This window comes from Hemibagrus wyckioides, linkage group LG13 (genome assembly GCF_019097595.1).
Source record: "Hemibagrus wyckioides isolate EC202008001 linkage group LG13, SWU_Hwy_1.0, whole genome shotgun sequence".
In the NCBI taxonomy this organism is placed as follows: domain Eukaryota; kingdom Metazoa; phylum Chordata; class Actinopteri; order Siluriformes; family Bagridae; genus Hemibagrus; species Hemibagrus wyckioides.
The window spans coordinates 26,316,130-26,336,129 of NC_080722.1; the positions used below are offsets into that span (position 1 = coordinate 26,316,130).

Sequence of the window (20,000 nt, forward strand, 5' to 3'; positions counted from 1 at the left end):
ATTCTGTTCCATGCGTCTAATATCTGGAGTATACAGCAATAAGGTTTTAACAATTAACATGCAAATCTGCTCACATTCAAACACCACCAGCAGCATTGTTCCAGTGTTTTCATAAAAATAATATGACTGGCACATTGAAAATTGTGAATTTAACTCCTTATTTTTCTTTAAACGTAGACAATGAACTTAGAAATCACCTTATGGGCCGGGGTTTGGTTAGAGAGAGACACAATCTTAATCTAGACTTATATCATAGTGTCTTCACTCATGGCACCTGTTAGTGGGTGGGATATATTAGGCAGCAAGTGAACATTTTGTCCTCAAAGTTGATGTTAGAAGCAGGAAAAATGGACAAGCGTAAGGATTTGAGCGAGTTTGACCAAAAGGGCCAGACCATGTGATGGCTAGACCACTGGATCAGAGCATCTCCAAAACTGCAGCTCTTGTGGGGTGTTCCCGGTCTGCAGTGGTCAGTACCTATCAAAAGTGGTCTAAGGAAGGAACAGTGGTGAACTGGTGACAGGATCATGAGCGGTCAAGGCTCATTGATGCACGTGGGGAGCGAAGGTTGGCCCGTGTGATCCGATCCAACAGATGAGCTACTGTTACTTAAGGCTGGTTCTGATAGAAAGGTGTTAGAATACACAGTGCATCACAGTTTGTTTAACCAGCATCACTGGTCAGGGTGCCCATGCTGACCCCTGTGCATTCGCTAAAAGTGCCAACAATGGGAATGAGAGCATCAGAACTGGACCATGGAGCAATGGAAGAAGGTGGCCTGGTCTGATGAATCACGTTTTCTTTTACATCACGTGGATGGCCGGGTGCGTGTGCGTCTCTTACCTGGGGAACACATGGCACCAGGATGCACTATGGGAAGAAGGCGAGTTGGCGGAGGCAGGGTCATGCTTTGGTCAATGTTTTGCTGGGAAAACCTTTTGTCCTGCCATCCATGTGGATGTTTGACACGTACCACCTACCTAAGCACTGTTGCAGACCATCTACACCCTTTCATGGAAATGCTATTCCCCTATTATTCTCATTTCAATTTGGTTTCCTTTCTGAATCCTCATCCTTTAAGAGCCAGATCTGTGACTAACCCCATCATCTACAGGGACATATTCACTGGATTTAGAGGAGTTTTGCTGTAGAGGACTTGAACAGCTCTGACTTATTCATGCTAGTCAGTCTTTTGCTGTCAGAGAGCATTAGGATGCTATGTGCATGGGTTTGGGTGGAGCTACAGACCATTGGACATCATATTCACCACACGATATTACGGCAAAGAGTACAGTAAAGCAAAGTTCCATCGAGATTCCAGAGACAGAGACAGAGAACTGAATGTAAAGGTAACCAAGGATTGCTTTTTGATCTCGATCGTCACCGAATTTGGATCTCAAAACGTAAAACTGAAACAAATTCAATCAGCAAATAATGCAAAAAGTTCAAGGTCAAATACAGACGGATGTGCAGGCGGTCAGCAAACAGGAAATTGAAGCAAAAAAACAGGATATAAAAACCAGGAAATGTCTACACAAAATATGTAGAAAGACTAGAATAACGTCAGAGAAGGCACTGCCAAGCGTTTAATCTCTCTACTGTCAGAATCATGATGCCATCGCCTTGCTGGAGACCTATGAGAAAGATGAAAACATTCAGAAGCAGGTGCTGGAATGCCTGGAGAACCTCAGGTTGGTCAGAGAAAAGATTTCTGATTTGCAGATGCCTAGGTGGTACATAAATGGTGCTTCTAAAACTACCAGAGAATGTTTGAAACATGACCATGCTAGTTACTATAAGTTGCTATTTCATGGTTTTGTTTATTAAAAAGAACGGTCAGTGTGTAAGATGATCCAGCATTTACCGTGCAGAAACTTCAGGCCTACTCCAACAAAACAAATGATGTTATTGATGATTCTACGTTTACACACAAGGATCTTATTTGTGTAGTTGGCCATTTTTTGTGCTGTTTAAATGCAGGAAGTCTTCCTTGTCATCTGACGTTTAACTTTTTGACAAAAGTAAATACAAGTTGGAAAATAATGATGGTGTGAATTCTGATGTTATCAAGTTTACAACATTTTCCTTTTGCTTTTGCCTTTTGCCTGATTTACTATTTGTCATAGTGTAGTAAAGTTAAATTAGAGAACAGCGTGAGTCTCTTTATTTCACTCTGCTAGACAGGCTTCTCGCTAGCATATTTCATAGTAATTTTAATGAATCACATTAATTTTCACACAGCTTGCCAGGCAAATGGAAAAGGGAATTGGTAGCCTTTTATTTTCTGCACTCAAGGAAATGTACTTCCTGTTTTTGCACCACAGCAATGTTTTTAGTGTGTTTGGCTGTTAATGGAGCTGATGGGGCTTTGTTTTACTGTATCTGAGTGTGTGTGTGTGTGTGTGTGTATGTATTACTGGCAGCAGGTGTTTATTACTGGCAGCAGGTGTGATTAGCACTCCAGATACTCTCAACGTGCCACTGGTGTGTGGTTAGTGGTGGCCATGTTTGTAGGCCATGGTGTGTTCTGGGAGTTGGAGTTGACACGAATAATCAGTAAGACAAATAAAAAAAATAGTTAAAAAATACTATAAATGTAAAACACAAGCTTGTAGACATGAGTGTGCAATAAAGTGGAAATGTGAGTGTGTGGAAAATATCTAACATGACGTCAGGTTTACTGCAGTAATAATAAATAGGCCTTATTGAGACGTTTATATATAATGAAGAAGTTCTTACTCTTTATTCAGAGGAGGTAAATGGTGTATTGTTGCCTTTAATCAATAGAATTAGATGAGTGCGGGTTTAATACATGCTATCCAGATGTGGTCATTTGCACAGATTTTAGTTAATCAGGTCTTTTAGGGTCACTTTGTTAAACGCAGCTAGATTACAGTAGAGTAGAGCAAGGTGTAGGTGTATAGTTAGAGTTTCAAGGACCGTGTGTGTTAGTCATCTTCTACCCATCATCAGCAGTTACTGACCACAGGACTTCGTGCTTATAGGACTGTTTGTCCACACACTTCACCATGTCATGTCACTGTGCTAATATTTGCCTGTTTAATTGTCGGTTTCTTGCCACTGGTGAATGGTGTTTATGAGCAGATCATAAACCTAAAACAGAGCTCTATCATCCCTGCAGTGGAGGATAAAGCACTTTGGATAAAACACAAAACCACTCAGCTTACATGGTTATATAATTAGGCTTGATTTTTTACTGCTGTCTTGATTGGCGCTTGGTGTTGTGTATGAGAAGCTTTTAGAAGCTCAGGGTATAAAAGCTCAGTACCATTAGACTCCTGGTGATCTTCATCATAGATTAATGAGCATCGCTCAACCAGTCCTGGGTTAAAATACTGACTATAATACGGACTAGCATTTCCAGCTTTATCGAGGGAAAATGCTGTCCATATTTTGATCTGAATTTTATGTGTGCTTGTACTTGTGTATATCTCTAGATATAAAATGAACTGTAGCACACTACATGGCTATACACATGCCTTAATCTTCAGAAACATACAGTTTACTAAAAACCATGTTTTCGTAATGATTCCAAAACTTCATAAATTCTTTTGGGATGTAATGAGATGCACTAAGGCTAAAGTCTTACAGGACACAACAAACATGTCACAGGAGTGGGCAGGTTTTACTCATCAGAGTCAGATATCAAGCTTGTGATACAAAAAAAATACCACATATTTACAACTGTGAATATTTTTAACAACTCTGAGAGCAGGTGAGATTGGTCAAGAGTACAGAAACTGGCAGGAATAGTCAGAATTTTTTCAAGAATGGGTGGGAATGGTCAGAATTCCTTTAGGACCAGGTAATATTGGTTAGAATTCCTTCAAGATCTGTTGGGATTGGTCAGAATTCCGTTAGGTATGGGCAGGATTGGTCAGAATTCGTTCAGAAATGGGTGGGATTGGTCAGAATCCCTACAGAAGCTGGTGGGATTGGTCAGAATTCCTTTAGGAATGGGAGAGATTGGTCAGATTTTTTTTCAGGAACTGACAGGAGTGCTCAGAATTCCTTCAGGAGCTGTCAGGAATGGTCCAATTTCCTTTACCAGTGGGTGGAAATTGGTCAGAATTCCTTCAGGAATGGCTGGGATCGGTCAGAATTCCTTTAGGAATGGCTGGGATTAATCAGATTTCCTTCAGAAGTCTGTGGGAGTGGTTATAATTCTTTCAGGTGTGGGCAAGATTGGTTAGATTGCCTTCAGCAGCTGGAGGTAGTGGTCAGAATTTTTTCAGGAGTGGGCAAGAACAGGATTAAGAGCACAGTCCGGTGACCACCTCATGGCTCATCAAAAATGTTGCTAGGAATTTAATTTCCACAGATTAATATCTTCACTCAGCATGTCGCAAGTCAGCATTCTGCAGCTCATCACTTCTATTCACATTCAGCCATATTAGTGTTCCTGATGGAGACCACCTCACAGTTCTCCAGTGATACTGAAGGTGAAGTCTTCATCAGGGCTTCAGTCTCATCCAGGTACAATCTTTCTTTGGCTAATACACATACACAGCATTTACAGCTGCTACATTTTGACTGGCTACTTTACATATCTGAGTGTAAATTCAAACCGTCCAGAAACCAGGCTCTCTGATTCAACTCACACACAGTCAGTGCTGCTTGTGTATCAAAAACAAAGCGTAAAGCTGATTCATTTGAGCGTGAGACATGATAAATCGAGTGACAAAACCAGTGTGCATGTTTACTCACAGATGGACCTTTCATGGTTCAGTTGCCCCCTCTGGAGCCAATCAGAGGCCCTGGCTCCTGGCCCCTCACTGTCCTGCAGACGTGTATGCAGCTACACAAACGAGCCTGCAGCATGCTTTATGTGGGATGTGGGGCCAAATCTTTACACAAAGAAATCTGAAAGTCCTCTGTTAAATATTCCAAATCACATCACAAACCCTGAAGATGTTCAGGAGCCATTTAAAAAAAAAAAAAAAAGCCTCTGTTCTATTTCAAAATCACATCCAATACCAGGATTGCGACAAATTGTATTCTATTATATTTTATAAGTATTACTTATGATTAGACAATAAAAGTCTTGGTCAAAATCTTTCCTGCTTCTTTTAATTCATGCCTGTTAGTCCCAGTGAGGGCACTGTGTCTTAAACAGACGCTTACTTAAGGCTTCTCCCGGAGAATTCCACAAAGGACGGTGACCGCAGTGAAGGTAGAGGACTAGCTATAAAAGGCAGGAACCCGAGAGCACAAGGTCAATCTTTCCTTAGAAATCAATGTCAGTAAAAGGACAGCAGCTGCAGGTAGAGGAGGGGGAGGGAACTTTCTTGTTAGATAGATGATGGGTCAGTCAACTGAACAAACACACACACACAGTTGACTGTAATTAAAAAAACAGGTATGATTACCACCAGCAAAATATGTCCAGTGTTTAAACATTAATAAATTTGAGTTTATAATCAGATAGAGGTTGTCAATTGCTGATTCAATTCGAATCATGATAGATACTGTGCTCTTAATTTGATATTTAATAAACATAAAAGAAAATGTAATAAAGAACAATTAGGATTTAAAGACTCCTTTTTCATTTTCTGTATATAAACAATGCAAAATAGGTTAGGCTATGAATATTTGCAATACTGCAATTTGGTATTTTAAGCAAAACACATTGCAGGTCACCATATACAAGTGTCTGACCTGAAGACCCAGAGACCTGGAGACCGACACGCAGTGATCTCCACCGCAGGAATAAAGCTCCAAAGTGGGCTAAAGTGACCATTTTTCGTGGCCTCTTCCTCAGACACCGTCCATCACAGAGGTGAGCAGATGTTGTTTACAAGCTACTAAAGACTCTTTTAACCCTGATAACATGATCATACACCCTGCGTAACATATAATGCTCACTGGGACTACAGTCAGTCAGAAGAAATCTACCGTTTCACATGTGCAGATTATTACACAGGCTTCAGAGAGAATGTGATCACGTGACCGGCAGGCTTTCTATAAATATTACCTCTACGGATAGTGCAGCTGCATCAGATACAGAATAAACAAAATACTGATATTACACACTTTCATGATGGACATCACATTTCTTTTATCGTGTTGCATTGTGTCACAATATATATCGTTACAGCTGTACTACTGAATTACGTTGCACCACACTCGTTAATCTACAGTACATTAGCAGGCTAGCACAAATGTCATAGAAATATAAAGGTAAGTAAAAGTTGCCACCGCCAAGCTGCCACTGTTGGGCCCTTGAGGAAGGCCCCCAACCCACCCTGCTCCAGGGGCGCTGCATCATGGCTGACCCTGCGCTCTGACCCCAACCCCCAAGGATTTCACTGTGCAGTAATGTATATGCGACAAATAAAGACAACAACTTAACAACAACATCCACAACCATCATCTAAACATAGCATCTGTAGACATTTTCTACAAATTGACCACCGTATATATATATTCACATGGATGAACACACCTGCTACAACCAGACTGAAGCATAATCCCGGGAGATTAGTTACTGCCACCTCTGACCACTTCAGTCATTCATTAAGTGGAATTAGACATGCCATATACAGTCACAAATATACACACATGTAGTACGTAGTTATTATGAAAGAAATAAAAGATGCCTGATGTTTTGTTTCAAGAAAACACTGAACACTGGGTTTAATCACAAAATTAAATAAAAATAAAAAATAGAAGCACAAATTGTATTCATTAGAGAAAGAGACTGATCTGTCGGCTGCTCCCTACGTGTATAAGGGGTCGCCACAGCAGACCAACCGGTCCGCACAACACCTTGGCACAGGTTTTAAGCCGGATGCACTTCCTGATGCAACCCTCCCATTTTATCCGGGCTTGGGACCGGCACTGCATCCAGGGGCTGGGGTTTGGGCACTGGCTGGGAAATCTATAAATTTATTGTTATGTTTAAAATCAAATGTCTATGAAACAAACCCTGTTATGACTTACTATAGCATTACAGCAGCTATAAACAGTCATTCCATCATGATGCCATGTGTTTTTAACTTTATCGTGTTCCGATCTGGACACGCCCACATTTGATTCATTCGAGCCGGCAGCTCGCATTCGAAATCTTATTGAAAATCTCCATTTGTTTTGTCGCTGCATGTGTGAACGGAGCAAAAGACCAAAAATTGCGACTTGTTTGTTGAGCAACGGAAAACCGAAAAGCTCTCCATCCATGAAGACCTTCTGCGGCAGACAACATAAAGAAACACCTTTAAGCTCTAACACGGGAGACTCCTTCCATAAATGTTATAGAAGCATACTATTACAGAAAACCTCAACACATTGACAGATGAACATCTGTATATTAGATTTAGATTATTTAGAGTAGCATAGAACTTCTTTACTTCTTTATGACATATAGTTGTGATGTTGGTGTTGATGGAACAGGTCATCCTTTTTAGTAAAGCTGTTCTGAGAAATATACTTTGATTGGAAATTATTGGTAACGAGTCTTGAAGGTGAAGAGGTCCAGGAGAGAAGAGAGCAGTAAAGTGCTGGTGGAACAGGAAGCCAGGGATGTGTAGCAGCAGGCCAGACGTCATTCTGTCTATGAGAGAGGTATTATACAGGACAAGATGGAGTAATGGACAGCGGAGTATCTGATTACAGTAGATCCTTACAGAAGCTGAGAGTCTCAGCTCATCAGCAGCCGGTTAATGAAGATGTTACTGTAGAGGAACGCATGCCTCTTCAGCTCTGATGAAGAATAGAACAGGACGAGCGAATTAGGCCACTGTCTCCCTCTCTCGCTCTCTGGCCACTGCGGGAAACGCCCGAGACTCAGAAAGAGAGAAAGAGAGAGAGAGACATGAAGCAGATCGATAACTCTCTCACACCACAAACATCACGCTCAGGATGAGTTACCACCAAAGCCCACCAAGACAGTGAGTGCTGCCCCTCCCCTTCACTGCAGACACTGAATCACATCAGAGATGCAGCGTTGGAGACACACAAAAAAAACGCATCCTTTGCATTTCACTGTTATGACTCTTTACAGCCATCTAGATGCCGCATGCTTCATGCAGCAGATTCATCTTCGTAATACAGACATGATACAACCGAAACGCAGGTCATGTCTCAGTCATGTAAGAATTCATGCTAATGCGCTCGTTCTGATACGTAATTGTTTCTATAGTAACAGCTCATACACATGGACTCGTATGACGAGCACATAAAATGAAGCCTAAAATGTTCAAATGTTAAAATTAACAAAGTAAAGTGTATAATTGTTGATAAGGAGATGTTTATTTAACATTAATGGAGTCTCCAGTATTTTTTCTTTCAGGTTTCTCTGTAACATCTATCCATCCCTTTTCAGTACCTACATGAGGAGGCGAATTGGGGCAGGAACCACTGTAACTAACACATAAAAATCTTACAATGTCGTTATTTAGTACTTCAGAGAATGTAATTGTTGTTGTATAAGAGAAATAAAATATTTGCAGGAAAATAAACATCACGCCACCCTGTTGTTAATTATATTCCTATGACAGCATGTTTTATTGTATTCATAATACATATACTGAAGAGTCCAGCAGTAGGTACTGAATCAAATGCAGTAGGTACTGAATCAAATGCAGTAGTTGCTGAATCAAATGCAGTAGTTGCTGAATCAAATGCTGTAGGTACTGAATCAAATGCAATAGGTACTGAATCAAATGCAGTAGATACTGAGTCAAATGTAGTAGATACTGAGTCAAATGCAGTAGGTACTGAATCAAATGCAGTAGATGCTGAATCAATGCAGTAGGTACTGAATCAAATGCAGTAGATGCTGAATCTAATGCAGTAGGTACTGAATCAAATGCAGTAGGTACTGAATCAAATGTAGTAGATATTGAGTCAAATGTAGTAGATACTGAGTCAAATGCAGTGGATACTGAATCAAATGTAGTAGATGCTGAATCTAATGCAGTAGTTACTGAATCAAATGCAGTAGGTACTGAGTCAAATGCAGTAGGCACTGAATCAAATGGAGTAGATACTGAGACAAATGCAATGGATACTGAGTCAAATGCAGTAGGTACTAAATCAAATGCAGTAGCTGCTGAATCAAATGCAGTAGGTATGGAATCAAATGTAGCAGATACTTAGTCAACTGCAGTAGGTACTGAATCAAATGCAGTAGGTACTGAATCAATGCAGTAGATGCTGAATCAAATGCAGTAGGTACTGAATCAATGCAGTAGATGCTGAATCTAATGCAGTAGGTACTGAATCAAATGCAGTAGGTACTGAATCAAATGTAGCAGATACAGAGTCAAATGCAGTAAGTACTGAATCAAATGCAGTAGGTTCTGAGTCAAATGCAGTAGTTACTGAATCAAATGCAGTAGATACTGAGTCAAATGCAGTAGATACTGAGTCAAATGCAGTAGGCACAGAATCAAATAGAGTAGGTACTGAGACAAATGCAGTGGATACTGAATCAAATGGAGTAGATACTGAGACAAATGCAGTGGATACTGAATCAAATGTAGTAGATGCTGAATCTAATGCAGTAGATACTGAATCAAATGCAGTAGGTACTGAGTCAAATGCAGTAGGCACTGAATCAAATGGAGTAGATACTGAGACAAATGCAATGGATACTGAGTCAAATGCAGTAGGTACTAAATCAAATGCAGTAGCTGCTGAATCAAATGCAGTAGGTATGGAATCAAATGTAGCAGATACTTAGTCAACTGCAGTAGGTACTGAATCAATGCAGTAGATGCTGAATCAAATGCAGTAGGTACTGAATCAATGCAGTAGATGCTGAATCTAATGCAGTAGGTACTGAATCAAATGCAGTAGGTACTGAATCAAATGTAGCAGATACAGAGTCAAATGCAGTAAGTATTGAATCAAATGCAGTAGGTTCTGAGTCAAATGCAGTAGTTACTGAATCAAATGCAGTAGATACTGAGTCAAATGCAGTAGGCACAGAATCAAATAGAGTAGGTACTGAGACAAATGCAGTGGATACTGAATCAAATGTAGTTGGTACTATATCAAATCCAGTAGATGCTGAATCAAATGCTGTAAGTACTGAATCTTTTTTTTTTAGTTTATTTAGTATGGTAGCTTGTGGTTTTGGATTAATTCCTCATCACTGTTTGTGTGTGTGTGTGTGTGTAAAAACAAACCACAAACAAAGAAAACCGCTCATTTGTGCTAATCAGAGCCCTCTGAAGGGCCATTACTTGGGGGAAGGGTATGGGGGTGGAGGGTTGTGGGTGAATGGGGGGTAGGTTGAGGGGAAGGGGTGGTGTTAGAAAAGAGGTAAAGACTCATTTCAGTGTGGTTTTATAATTCCTTACTTCTAAATTTACTCTTCTCTCTCTCTCTCTCTCTCTCTCTCAAGTACTTAGCATTTATCCCATTAACTAATCTTGCAAAGCAGCATCACCTGTGTCAAACCCCTACAGAGTTAAAATATCCTCCTAACAGGCTTCACACCATCCAGTTATCCTCAGAAAAATGGTTTGTGATTTTCTCCTGTGGAATTTGCTAAAGAAGCAGAATGGAAATGCCGTAAACACAAATAAACTCATTAAACCATTATTGCTCAAAAGCTCCAGGTTACACAATTTCTATACAGTGTACAGTTATAGAAGGGAAATGATTAATAATCGAACTATCTGCTGTCACCCAGACGAGGATGGGTTCCCTTTTGAGTCTGGCTGTAGTCGTCACCTCTGGTTTGTTCTTTAGGAATAAATATCAATTTAAAATTTTATCATTTAGATCCTGAATTTATGTATTATTTTAAAGCTGCTTTGTGAAAATCAAATGCAGTAGGTACTGAATATATATATATATTACTGTAAAGCTGCTTTGTGAAAATTGTTGAAAGTGCTATACAGAACAGAGTGAGGAAGTAAAGAAATGTTGGACCACGTGTGCCGTGGGATTGGTTAAAAAACATTTGTCATACCTAATTTGCACAGAATTAAATAATCTCGATTCAAATGCTAGCTAGCTAGCTAGAAAAAATCCCCTGAGGTAAGATCAAGTCCAAATTCTGTCCTAAAAGCATGCTCTTCATTCGGACTGGTGCTACAAGATACCATGAGGAGAATATTCTTCTCGTGAAGTAGCTTGTGATTCATCTAATATAATGAGACAGAAAGGGACAGAGACAGTGGAATGAAAGAGAGAGAAAGAGAGAGAGTGTTGGGGAAGTGAGGTTTGGTTTCAGGAGCCAGTCGATTACCGTCAACTTTTTGGCTGCAGCTTGTTGTTTCTGTCCTGACCCCGCCCCCGTCCAGTCACTGGTTGTTTATCCGACTGTGTTGGCCTGTTCTGTGTTAATCCTGTGATTAGCTTGTCTATGTAAACCCTGATCTCTTACCAGTTCATTTTTTCATTATGGATTATTCTGCTTTTAAAGTTGCCTTCCTCTCCAGGACTCCTCCCCACACTCTGATCATGATTTTTGTAAATAAATCGAACGCTTAACTTGCACAGTTTCGTCCATATTTTACAAAGACAATAACTTCTAACTGTTCCAAAGACACAATTTAAACGTGAGTTGAATGTTCAGGAATTATTAAAAATAAGATAGATCCATCAATTCCATGAAAAATACATGAATTCTATAAAATATTTACTCAGATGAGGTAATGAGTGCTGCCATAAAAGCAACATTATGCTAATAAGCAGCCCCTCCTGACAGGGCTAAAGGCTGGGGATATAAGATTAATGGATTTAATTTGGGAATGAAGCGGAACGGCAGGTCCCAGAGTGGAGGGAAAGAGGGAAAGAAGGAGAGTGGGAGGAGCTAGAGAGGAGGAGAAGGAGGAGAAATGGTGGGAGGGACAAGGAGGCGGTGGTGGAGAGCTGGTGGAGATGCTGAAGTTAAGTGACGGAGGATTAATGTGGATGTCTGGTGTGTTTGCTTGGCGTTCGGTTGGGGGTGAAGGATTTAGGGCCTTGTGAGGGGTGAAGTGTGGCAGGAAACAATAGTGCACTTCAATCTGCCCACATGTGAGGAGGGAGGGAGGGAGGAAGGGAGGGAAGAGAAGCAGGATGGGTGGAGTGATGGGGGGTGTAGATGAAACGCAGCAAAAATTAATTAACAGCAGGGGTTCAATTTTCCATCAACCCACTCATCCCCCATCTCTCTCTCTCTCTCTCTCTCTCTCTCTCATCGTTTCTCTTTCTCTCACACGTTTCCATCTTCCATTTTTCCATTCCCATATTTTTACTCTATTTCTCGCTTCCTCTCTCTCCAGCAGCCTCCTTTTTTTTCATTCTCCTATTCTTTCTCTCTCTCTCTCTTCCAAGCTTATCTTATCCCCCTTTCCTCTACCTCCATCCTTTTCTCTTTTCAAATTTTCTCTCTATCCAGCCATCTTCTTTATTATTTATATTTTATTATATTATTTAGATTTTATTTTATTTATATTATATTTTATTTTCATTTACTTACTGTGTAGTTTTTATATTTTATATTTTGTATTTTATATTTTACATTTTATTCTTGTCTTTTTTTTGTCCTTATTCCTTTTTCCTTTTTCCTTTTCAAGGGTCGAAACAAACAGTGGTGTAAGAATTTCACGGCATCATCATCACACTGTGTACCATTATATATGTGAATAATAAAATTTGAATTTGAAATTTCTTCTTTTTTGATGCGCATTTTCTTTCTTTCTTGTCTTTTTTATCTTTTCTCTCATTCCCTCTCAATCTTCATTTCTTTCTTTCTTTATTTTTCTACCGATCTTTTTTTCCTCAGCCCTCTTTATCTTAGCTTTTGACATTTTTCCCTTCTTTCTTTCTACCTTTCCTTTCATGGTTCTACCTGTCTCTCACTCTCTCATTTTTAGTTCTATTCCTAATGCTGTCTCGCCTTATTATTCAGCCTCTTTTCTCAGCCTCTCTCTTTTTCTCTTTTTCTCTCTCTCCCTCTCTCCTTATGGTCATTACTGTCTCTTCATACCACTCTGTCCTTCTTTGTTCTCTTTCTTTGCAGCCAGCATATTTCCTCCTCTTTACACCTCCAAATCATACTCTTTCATCCTCAAACTCCAACCAGGCTAAAGTTAAGCAGAATTAGGGATCTTTTTAGCACCATGATTGGACGTTCTAGAACAGAAACTTCATATTTGTATTTATTCATGTGGAACCAAATCAACACAGAATCCAATCTAAAAAAAAACATATCTGTTATCAGATGTCTGAGAAATCAACGAGAAACATGAAACTCACTCTGCCACCGAAAGAGTCCCTCTCAGACAATGACTGGAAATTAGGTCATATAATAATATATTAATAATATACGTGTAATATAGCAAACACACACACACACACACCAGCAGCAAGCTCTGAGCTGTTTGTTTTCATTTGCACCAGACAAAAGTGAAGGAAGGGCTGCCAAGTTCCAGGAATAGCAAAAAGTGGAATATAGATTTCTTCCCCTTTGTGTGGGACAGTGACAACACACACACACACACACACACACACACACACACACACAGAGCAACAGCTGTATCCTAGTCTGCTGTTGATGCAAAGCCATCGGCACATCTGGAGCCAGTGTGTGTGAACTGTCCATTTCAGTCAGAGCACACATCACATCACATCACACACCTTCACCTTCAGCTGACCTCAGATGAGAGTGAGAGCACTGGCTACACACCTCCATTAATCACATGACCACGACATTGCAGTCTAACAGAAGTGATTTATTTACCTGGATCAGGTTAGAATTATTTTGAAAATTCTGTAAATGTACAGGAAGGTGAGAAATGCTGACCATACCATAAAGCTCCAGGTTTCTTCTTATTTTAGTAGCTAATGTCCACTTCTTCACTCCTTGTGAAGTTTCCAAACACACTCTTCCAAGTACACTCTTTCCAAACACACTCTTCCAAGTACACTCTTTCCAAACACACTCTTCCAAACACACTCTCTTCAAACACACTCTCTCCAAAAACACTCTTCCAATCACACTCCCCCAAACACATTCCTCAGGACACACTCCCCCAAACACACATCTCCAAACACACTCCCTCTAAACACACATCTCCAAACACACTCTCTCCAAACACACTCCCTCTAAACACACTCCTCCCAACACATTATTCCAAACACACTCCCCAAACACACTCCTCAGAATACACTCCCTCCACATTCCCTCCTCCAAACACGCTCTTCCAAACACATCTCTCCGAATACACTCCTCCAAATACACTCCTCCAAATACACTCCTCCAAGCACACTCCCTCCAAACACACTCCTCCTAACACATCTCTCCGAATACACTCCTCCAAATACACTCCTCCAAACACATTCCCTCCAAACACACACCTCCAAACACACTCTTCCAAACACACTCTTCAAACACACTTCTCCAAACACACTCATCAAACAGACTTCTCCAAACACACTCAAATGCCTTATCCCCCAGACTCTTCAGAACTTCCCTCCAAGTTCCACTATCACTCCCTTTTCTCTCAATGAGCTCGTTAATCATAGCGCTAAAATCAGATCTCTATGGCGATGAGGTTAATCTGAAATCTTAAGAGGTAACAGAAAACAGCTGATGTTATGGTTTCCCTCGGATTTCCAGCGTGCTCTGTGGAGGGTCGGAGGTGTGATGGAGGAAGCTGTTTGACCTTGATGCAGGAGCTTCCGGTGTTAGGACACCTGTTCTCCTGAAGCTGATGCCGCAGTTTTTTACGGTTGAGGTCAAGGCATTGTAGACCATGCGTAAACACATGCATGCAAACACACCGACACTCACACACACACACACACACATACACACACAGATCTATATGACAGAGGTGACTTTGCCTCGGTATAAATGACAGGCAGCGAGGCGTCGACCACTGAAGAGCGTACACAGTGTCCCTGTAAGGACTTAACCTCTCGTCCATTCAAATGAGCAGCAACACTGACTAGCATCAGCAACAGCTTGTTTTGTTCTTTTTTTTCTTTTCTTTACAATATCAGAGCTCTGAAGATGGCTGGAAATAACAATCCTGAATAAAGCTTCTTGACATATCAGTCAACATCACGCCTCGTGTACAGACTACTGTAAAAGACCATCAAATATCTCAAATCCCATCTATTCTCTAGATTTCTCTACATATTACAATACAATCAAGCGACCTGATAGAAGTGATATTAGCATACAAGGGCTACAAGGGCTAGTCCTACACTCATAGGATATGTGCCGCATCAGTAGGTATGGCTCTGAAATGCACTAAATATAAGCAATGTGGAGGCTGCGGGGTTCTGCAGAGAAACGTTGGTGAGGTTTTTTTTTCCTTTTTACGAGGAGCGTGCTCTCAGCCTGCATGAATAAATAAAACCCTCCTCCTATAGCGCAGGAGAAAAAAATGAACCTAGTATCTGTTCCTCAAGATGCTTCGAAGAGAACAATCGAGCAGAGTCGAGGTTTTGACAAAAGAAGCACACACATGGTGCTGTTGCTGGTAGGAGGAGGAGCAGGGTGGAGGGTGGAAGGGGGGGCATGTGATGGAGCAAAACCCCAGTCGGAGACACCGGTGGTGTCGGGGTTTAAAGCGGCCGAGAGCAGTGAGTCCGTTAAGAGGCAGATTGTAACAGACAGGTAGGATGGATGGGAGAGAGGACATAAAGGGAAATGAGGGGAAGGGAGGAGGGTCAGGACAGGGGATTCAGTGTGTGGGGGTAAGGGTTGGGGGGGCAGTATGGGACAGGGTAAGAGTCTTTCACAAAGCCCTAGGGAGCGCCTGTGTCTCCCAGGAGTCCAAGGCATTCACAGCTTATCACACCAGCCATAAAGCATGCATGGAGGACAATCAGGATATCGGGAAACGTCAAACATGTACAAATCTGGCAAAAAGACACCAGCACCAGAGGAAGCATGACGAAAATAACGGCAATTCGATTCTTAAAGGACATCCTGTTGGGAATGAAGGACTAAGTTTCCCGAAAAAAATCAATATCCAGTAACTAATTTAGGCAGGTAATCTGCCCGCACTAAGAATGGAATTGAAAGGGTGAAAATAAATATGCAGAAGGATCATCTATTGTGTTCTTTCTTTCTAAAGCACATGCTGCTCCTATAAATAAGTCCAAGCCGCAGCATCCTTCACTGCAGTCTCACAGGTGATCTTCTCAACAAAAAAAAAACCCTCACACAAAAGGATTTTACTGCCTGTGGACATCCCACCGCCATCCGTGTGTGTGAGCTGCTGCCCGAAACTACCATAAGAACACAATGGAATGTCCACCCCCCTCCTGGCTGCGTGCCGCCGTGCCCTGTCCGTACCTTTTTCTTGCCTTCCCGAGACCTCTTCCTGGACCTCCTCTTCTTCTCCTTCTCTTCCTCGGCGGCAGTGAGCTCCAAATCCGCTTTCTTCTTCAGCTGGGACGCGGCGTGCGCCATGCCTCAGAGGGGTATCCTGACGGTGAAATGATAAAATAACGTCCGAAAAATGGAAGGAAAATCTTGCAGAAGGAAGGCGACCCCTGCGTGATGGAGGGATGTATCTCTCGCTGTCAGAGGCGGAAATCGATTTTTTTCCTTGCTGTCCACGGTTGGGCTGAATTAAGGCTGTACGTGTATGAGAGCATTTTTAGGGATGTGCGGTCCTCTACTTGGTAGATTTCTTCCTGGCCCTACCTGAGCCCATCCTTACAGTGGGTAGCAGAGAGAGAAAGTGAAGGATGCAATGAGGCTGAGAGAGAGAGAGAGAGAGAGAGACAGGAAGAGAGAGAGAGAGAGAGAGAGAGAGAGAGGGAGGGAGGGAGGCAGCTGGGACAGCGAGAAGCAATCTTGTGCTTGTATCCTTCACCACCAGCTGGAAGTGCATAAGTGTGGGGAGGGGACGGGGTGGATGGGGGGCTTCTGTGCAGATTAGCACACGCACAGAAACACAGGTGGGGGGATGCACACACACACACACACACACACACACACCAGCTCGGAGAAAATTGCTTTATGTGAAAACGATCATGCCGTCCCGGTGTGTGTTGGTCGATGTCTCACGTTGATCTGAGCCTCGCCCATGGAGCAAAAACAGACCATATCCTATATAATCATCAGCCATTATATTATACATTGCCAGTGTGTGTATTATGTCAACTGCATTCACATGTCTGCTCTTCGTTTCACACGGCACCTGAGCCCATGATGGAGAACTGCAGTCTGTGAATGCTAATGACGCGGCACGGGGCGGGCTGAGGGGAAAGAACGCCACGGTGCCATTGGTCGCCTCGGCTCCGGAGCGCACTGTGCGAATCACAACACGTGGTGGGATAAAAGGAGAGCGGAAACGAAAGAGTGCGGCGCAGAGCCAATCCACTTTTTCACACCCTGTCCCAGACTGCCTGCCGTGTCCGAAGCTGAACTGTTGCTAGGTGGATGCCATATTCCTTTCATCCTCCTCTGAGGAAGAGGAGCTTCAGCAGAGAGAGTAGGATAGGAACAGATGGGGGTTTTGAGAGTTATGACGCATGTATCTGCACCGGTTTGTCCCTCATACTGAATGCAGAAAAGACATAAACACCAGTCCGGATAGAAGAAAAAACGTGATTAGAAAGCTTATGATGATGAACCTGATCAGGTGTGTCTGGACAACGAGTGATGGGAAGGAAATGTGACACAGGTACACCTTCAGCCTTCAGCTATATCAGTTGATACACATCACCATCTCACGAAAAGAGTCCAGGTATTATGTGAAACACAATAATCTGTATTATGTATATGTGTTTGTCATGTCCCACTCCACAGTGAGGGTTAATATGAAACTCATATGAAAGTAGACACTCAGGTACTTCCATAAGTATTTCTAATTTTACCGAGCATACTAAGAGCAATATTTCCATAGAAAAATTACAAATAAATAAAATCAGTTACAGATTTTTTTCCCGACACAAATCTTCCTCTTTCTGCAAAGTAAATGTTGATATCAAACCCATTCCTGCTCTCTGAGATGATCCGAGTGTTTGTTCATAAGCAGCTCAAATGTGAATGTGTTATCTTCATCCACTAAAATTCTGTGTAACAGAGGGACAACACACACATCTCACACTGAAAGACAACACACTGACTTTATATCAGACTCACAGAGAGAAAATCATTCACTTATTTATTCTGATTGAAAATGTCCCATAAGTCCAGCAGTGTACTGGTGAAGACGGTTAACCTCCTCAAAGAAGCGGTGACCAAAAGGAAAACACACACCCACAATCTGGACATTAGCTCACTCTCACTCACCCACTGTTTCTTGTTAACCCTCACTCACGTCCACGTGGTTATCAGTTCATTCACCTTCCACTAATTCTAACATCCAACTTCCTTAAAACTGACAAACCAAAGCAGTGTTAAAATCATCATTTAGTTGATTTTTCATTGCAAAGCTACAACATACACAAACATCCTTATAATTCTGTTCTTTCAGTAGAGAATTATTTTAGATATACCATCTAACTCTCCAAAAACATCAACAGCTAAACCTGTGTCCTCAGTGTAGTATGATTCTGCTTGGCATTTCGTTCCACATAATCTTTAGAAAATAACATCTCCAAACTTAACAGAAGTCTGCTTGTCAACTGAACTGACCAGAGAAAGCAACCTCAAAAAGTCATAAAGGTGAGCCAGAGGGACAAAAATGGTCAAATGTCCAAAAAGTTTATGTGCTTAACAAACTAATCCTTACAGTGTAACAAGTCTAAAATATCAGATTTGTCCAGTATATTATAATATAGGAGAGCTTGCTGGTTAGCAAGTTTGCCTCACACATCCAGGGTTGGGGGTTTGCACATTTTCCCCATGCCTCAGGGGTTTTCTCCTGGTTCTCCGGTTTCTTTCACAGTCCAAAGACAAGCGTTGTAGGCTGCTTGGCATCTCTAAATTGTCCATAGTGTGTAAATGAGTGTGTGTGTGTGTGTGTGTGTGTGGGTGTGTCATTGTACCCTGCAATAGTCTGGCATCCTGTCCAGGATGTCCCCTGCCTGGGATAGGCTCCAGGTTGTAGAGAATGGATGGAAGGATGCTGTGATATATTGAATGCCCCCACCTAAAAATACCCAAGCAAACAGTATAAACACTCCTGTCGCCGGCTCTCTCACCGAAACTTTTTAGTGCTGTTGGTATAAGTGATAAAAAAACATCGAGTCAGAAGCAATTGGCAATTCTCTTCTGGCACTTCGCTATTAAACTAGTCTCAGGTTTTATGAAAAAATATATAATATATTTTAATTATATAAGTATAATATCATTTATTATTCATTATAATTACAACCTTATTATTACTACTTGACATTTGTGAGGCTGAAATTGAATATAATCCATGATACTGGACTGAAGATTTATTATACCATAATTTTACACCTTTATGTTCTGCCCCTTACAAGAAGTAATACCTGTCCAGGTGTGCAGAGTAGAAGCTAGACTGGAGTTAAGAACCCCTGATGTGCTGCATATGAATAAGTATGACTATTATTAAACTACAGAAGAATCTTCAGCACAAGTTGATGCTTTTTCAACTACACTCAAAGGTAAATGTATGAGAAAAAAACTAGCAGTATTTCAGGATCTCATTGTGTTCTTTACCTCGTCTAAACAAGCTAATGAGTCAGGAAATGGATTAATGTTAGGAATAAGGAAAGATTACCCAAAGAGCCCACCCCAGTTTGGAGTTCAGAGCTATCAGGAACAGCCATCTTCCCCCAAAGGCTGCTAATCCACGTCACTGAAATCCTGGACTAGGATGATCCTAGTTGTCTTAACCGCAGAGCCATTTCTGTCCTTTCAATCAGTATGTCTTACAGTAAACTGTGGCCTCCATCTCTGTTTACATATGTAACAAATAGAGGCCTCCTAAAAAAGATACCGAAATCAATCCCTGGAAAAAACGAAGCCCATTCCAAACATTTTCACAGGCAGAGAATCGAGTGCTAAAAAGAGTAAAACAGATCAAAAAGCTAAAAGTAATCCAGGTCTATATTATTTGGGCTGAGAGCTTCAGAGCTCTTCAGTTCAAAGACGTTAT

The 20,000-nt window shown here is 41.3% G+C and overlaps 1 protein-coding gene across 13 annotated transcripts in view; it reads right to left on the bottom strand.

Moving 5' to 3' along the window:
- The window catches only part of ank3b (ankyrin 3b), a 160,342-nt gene that overhangs the window by 86,353 nt on the left and 53,989 nt on the right, over window positions 1-20,000 (bottom strand). For 2 of the 13 annotated variants that reach the window (XM_058406125.1, XM_058406122.1), the window contains exon 1: window positions 16,274-16,591. The exons of 3 other annotated variants lie outside the window; for them this stretch is intronic. In XM_058406125.1, the coding sequence (XP_058262108.1) occupies window positions 16,274-16,390 (117 nt within the window). In that variant the 5' untranslated portion in view covers window positions 16,391-16,591. Of the gene's footprint in view, window positions 1-16,273; window positions 16,594-20,000 lie in introns of those variants that run through there. 8 more of the 13 variants (XM_058406131.1, XM_058406129.1, XM_058406124.1 and 5 more) reach the window with 6 other exon arrangements.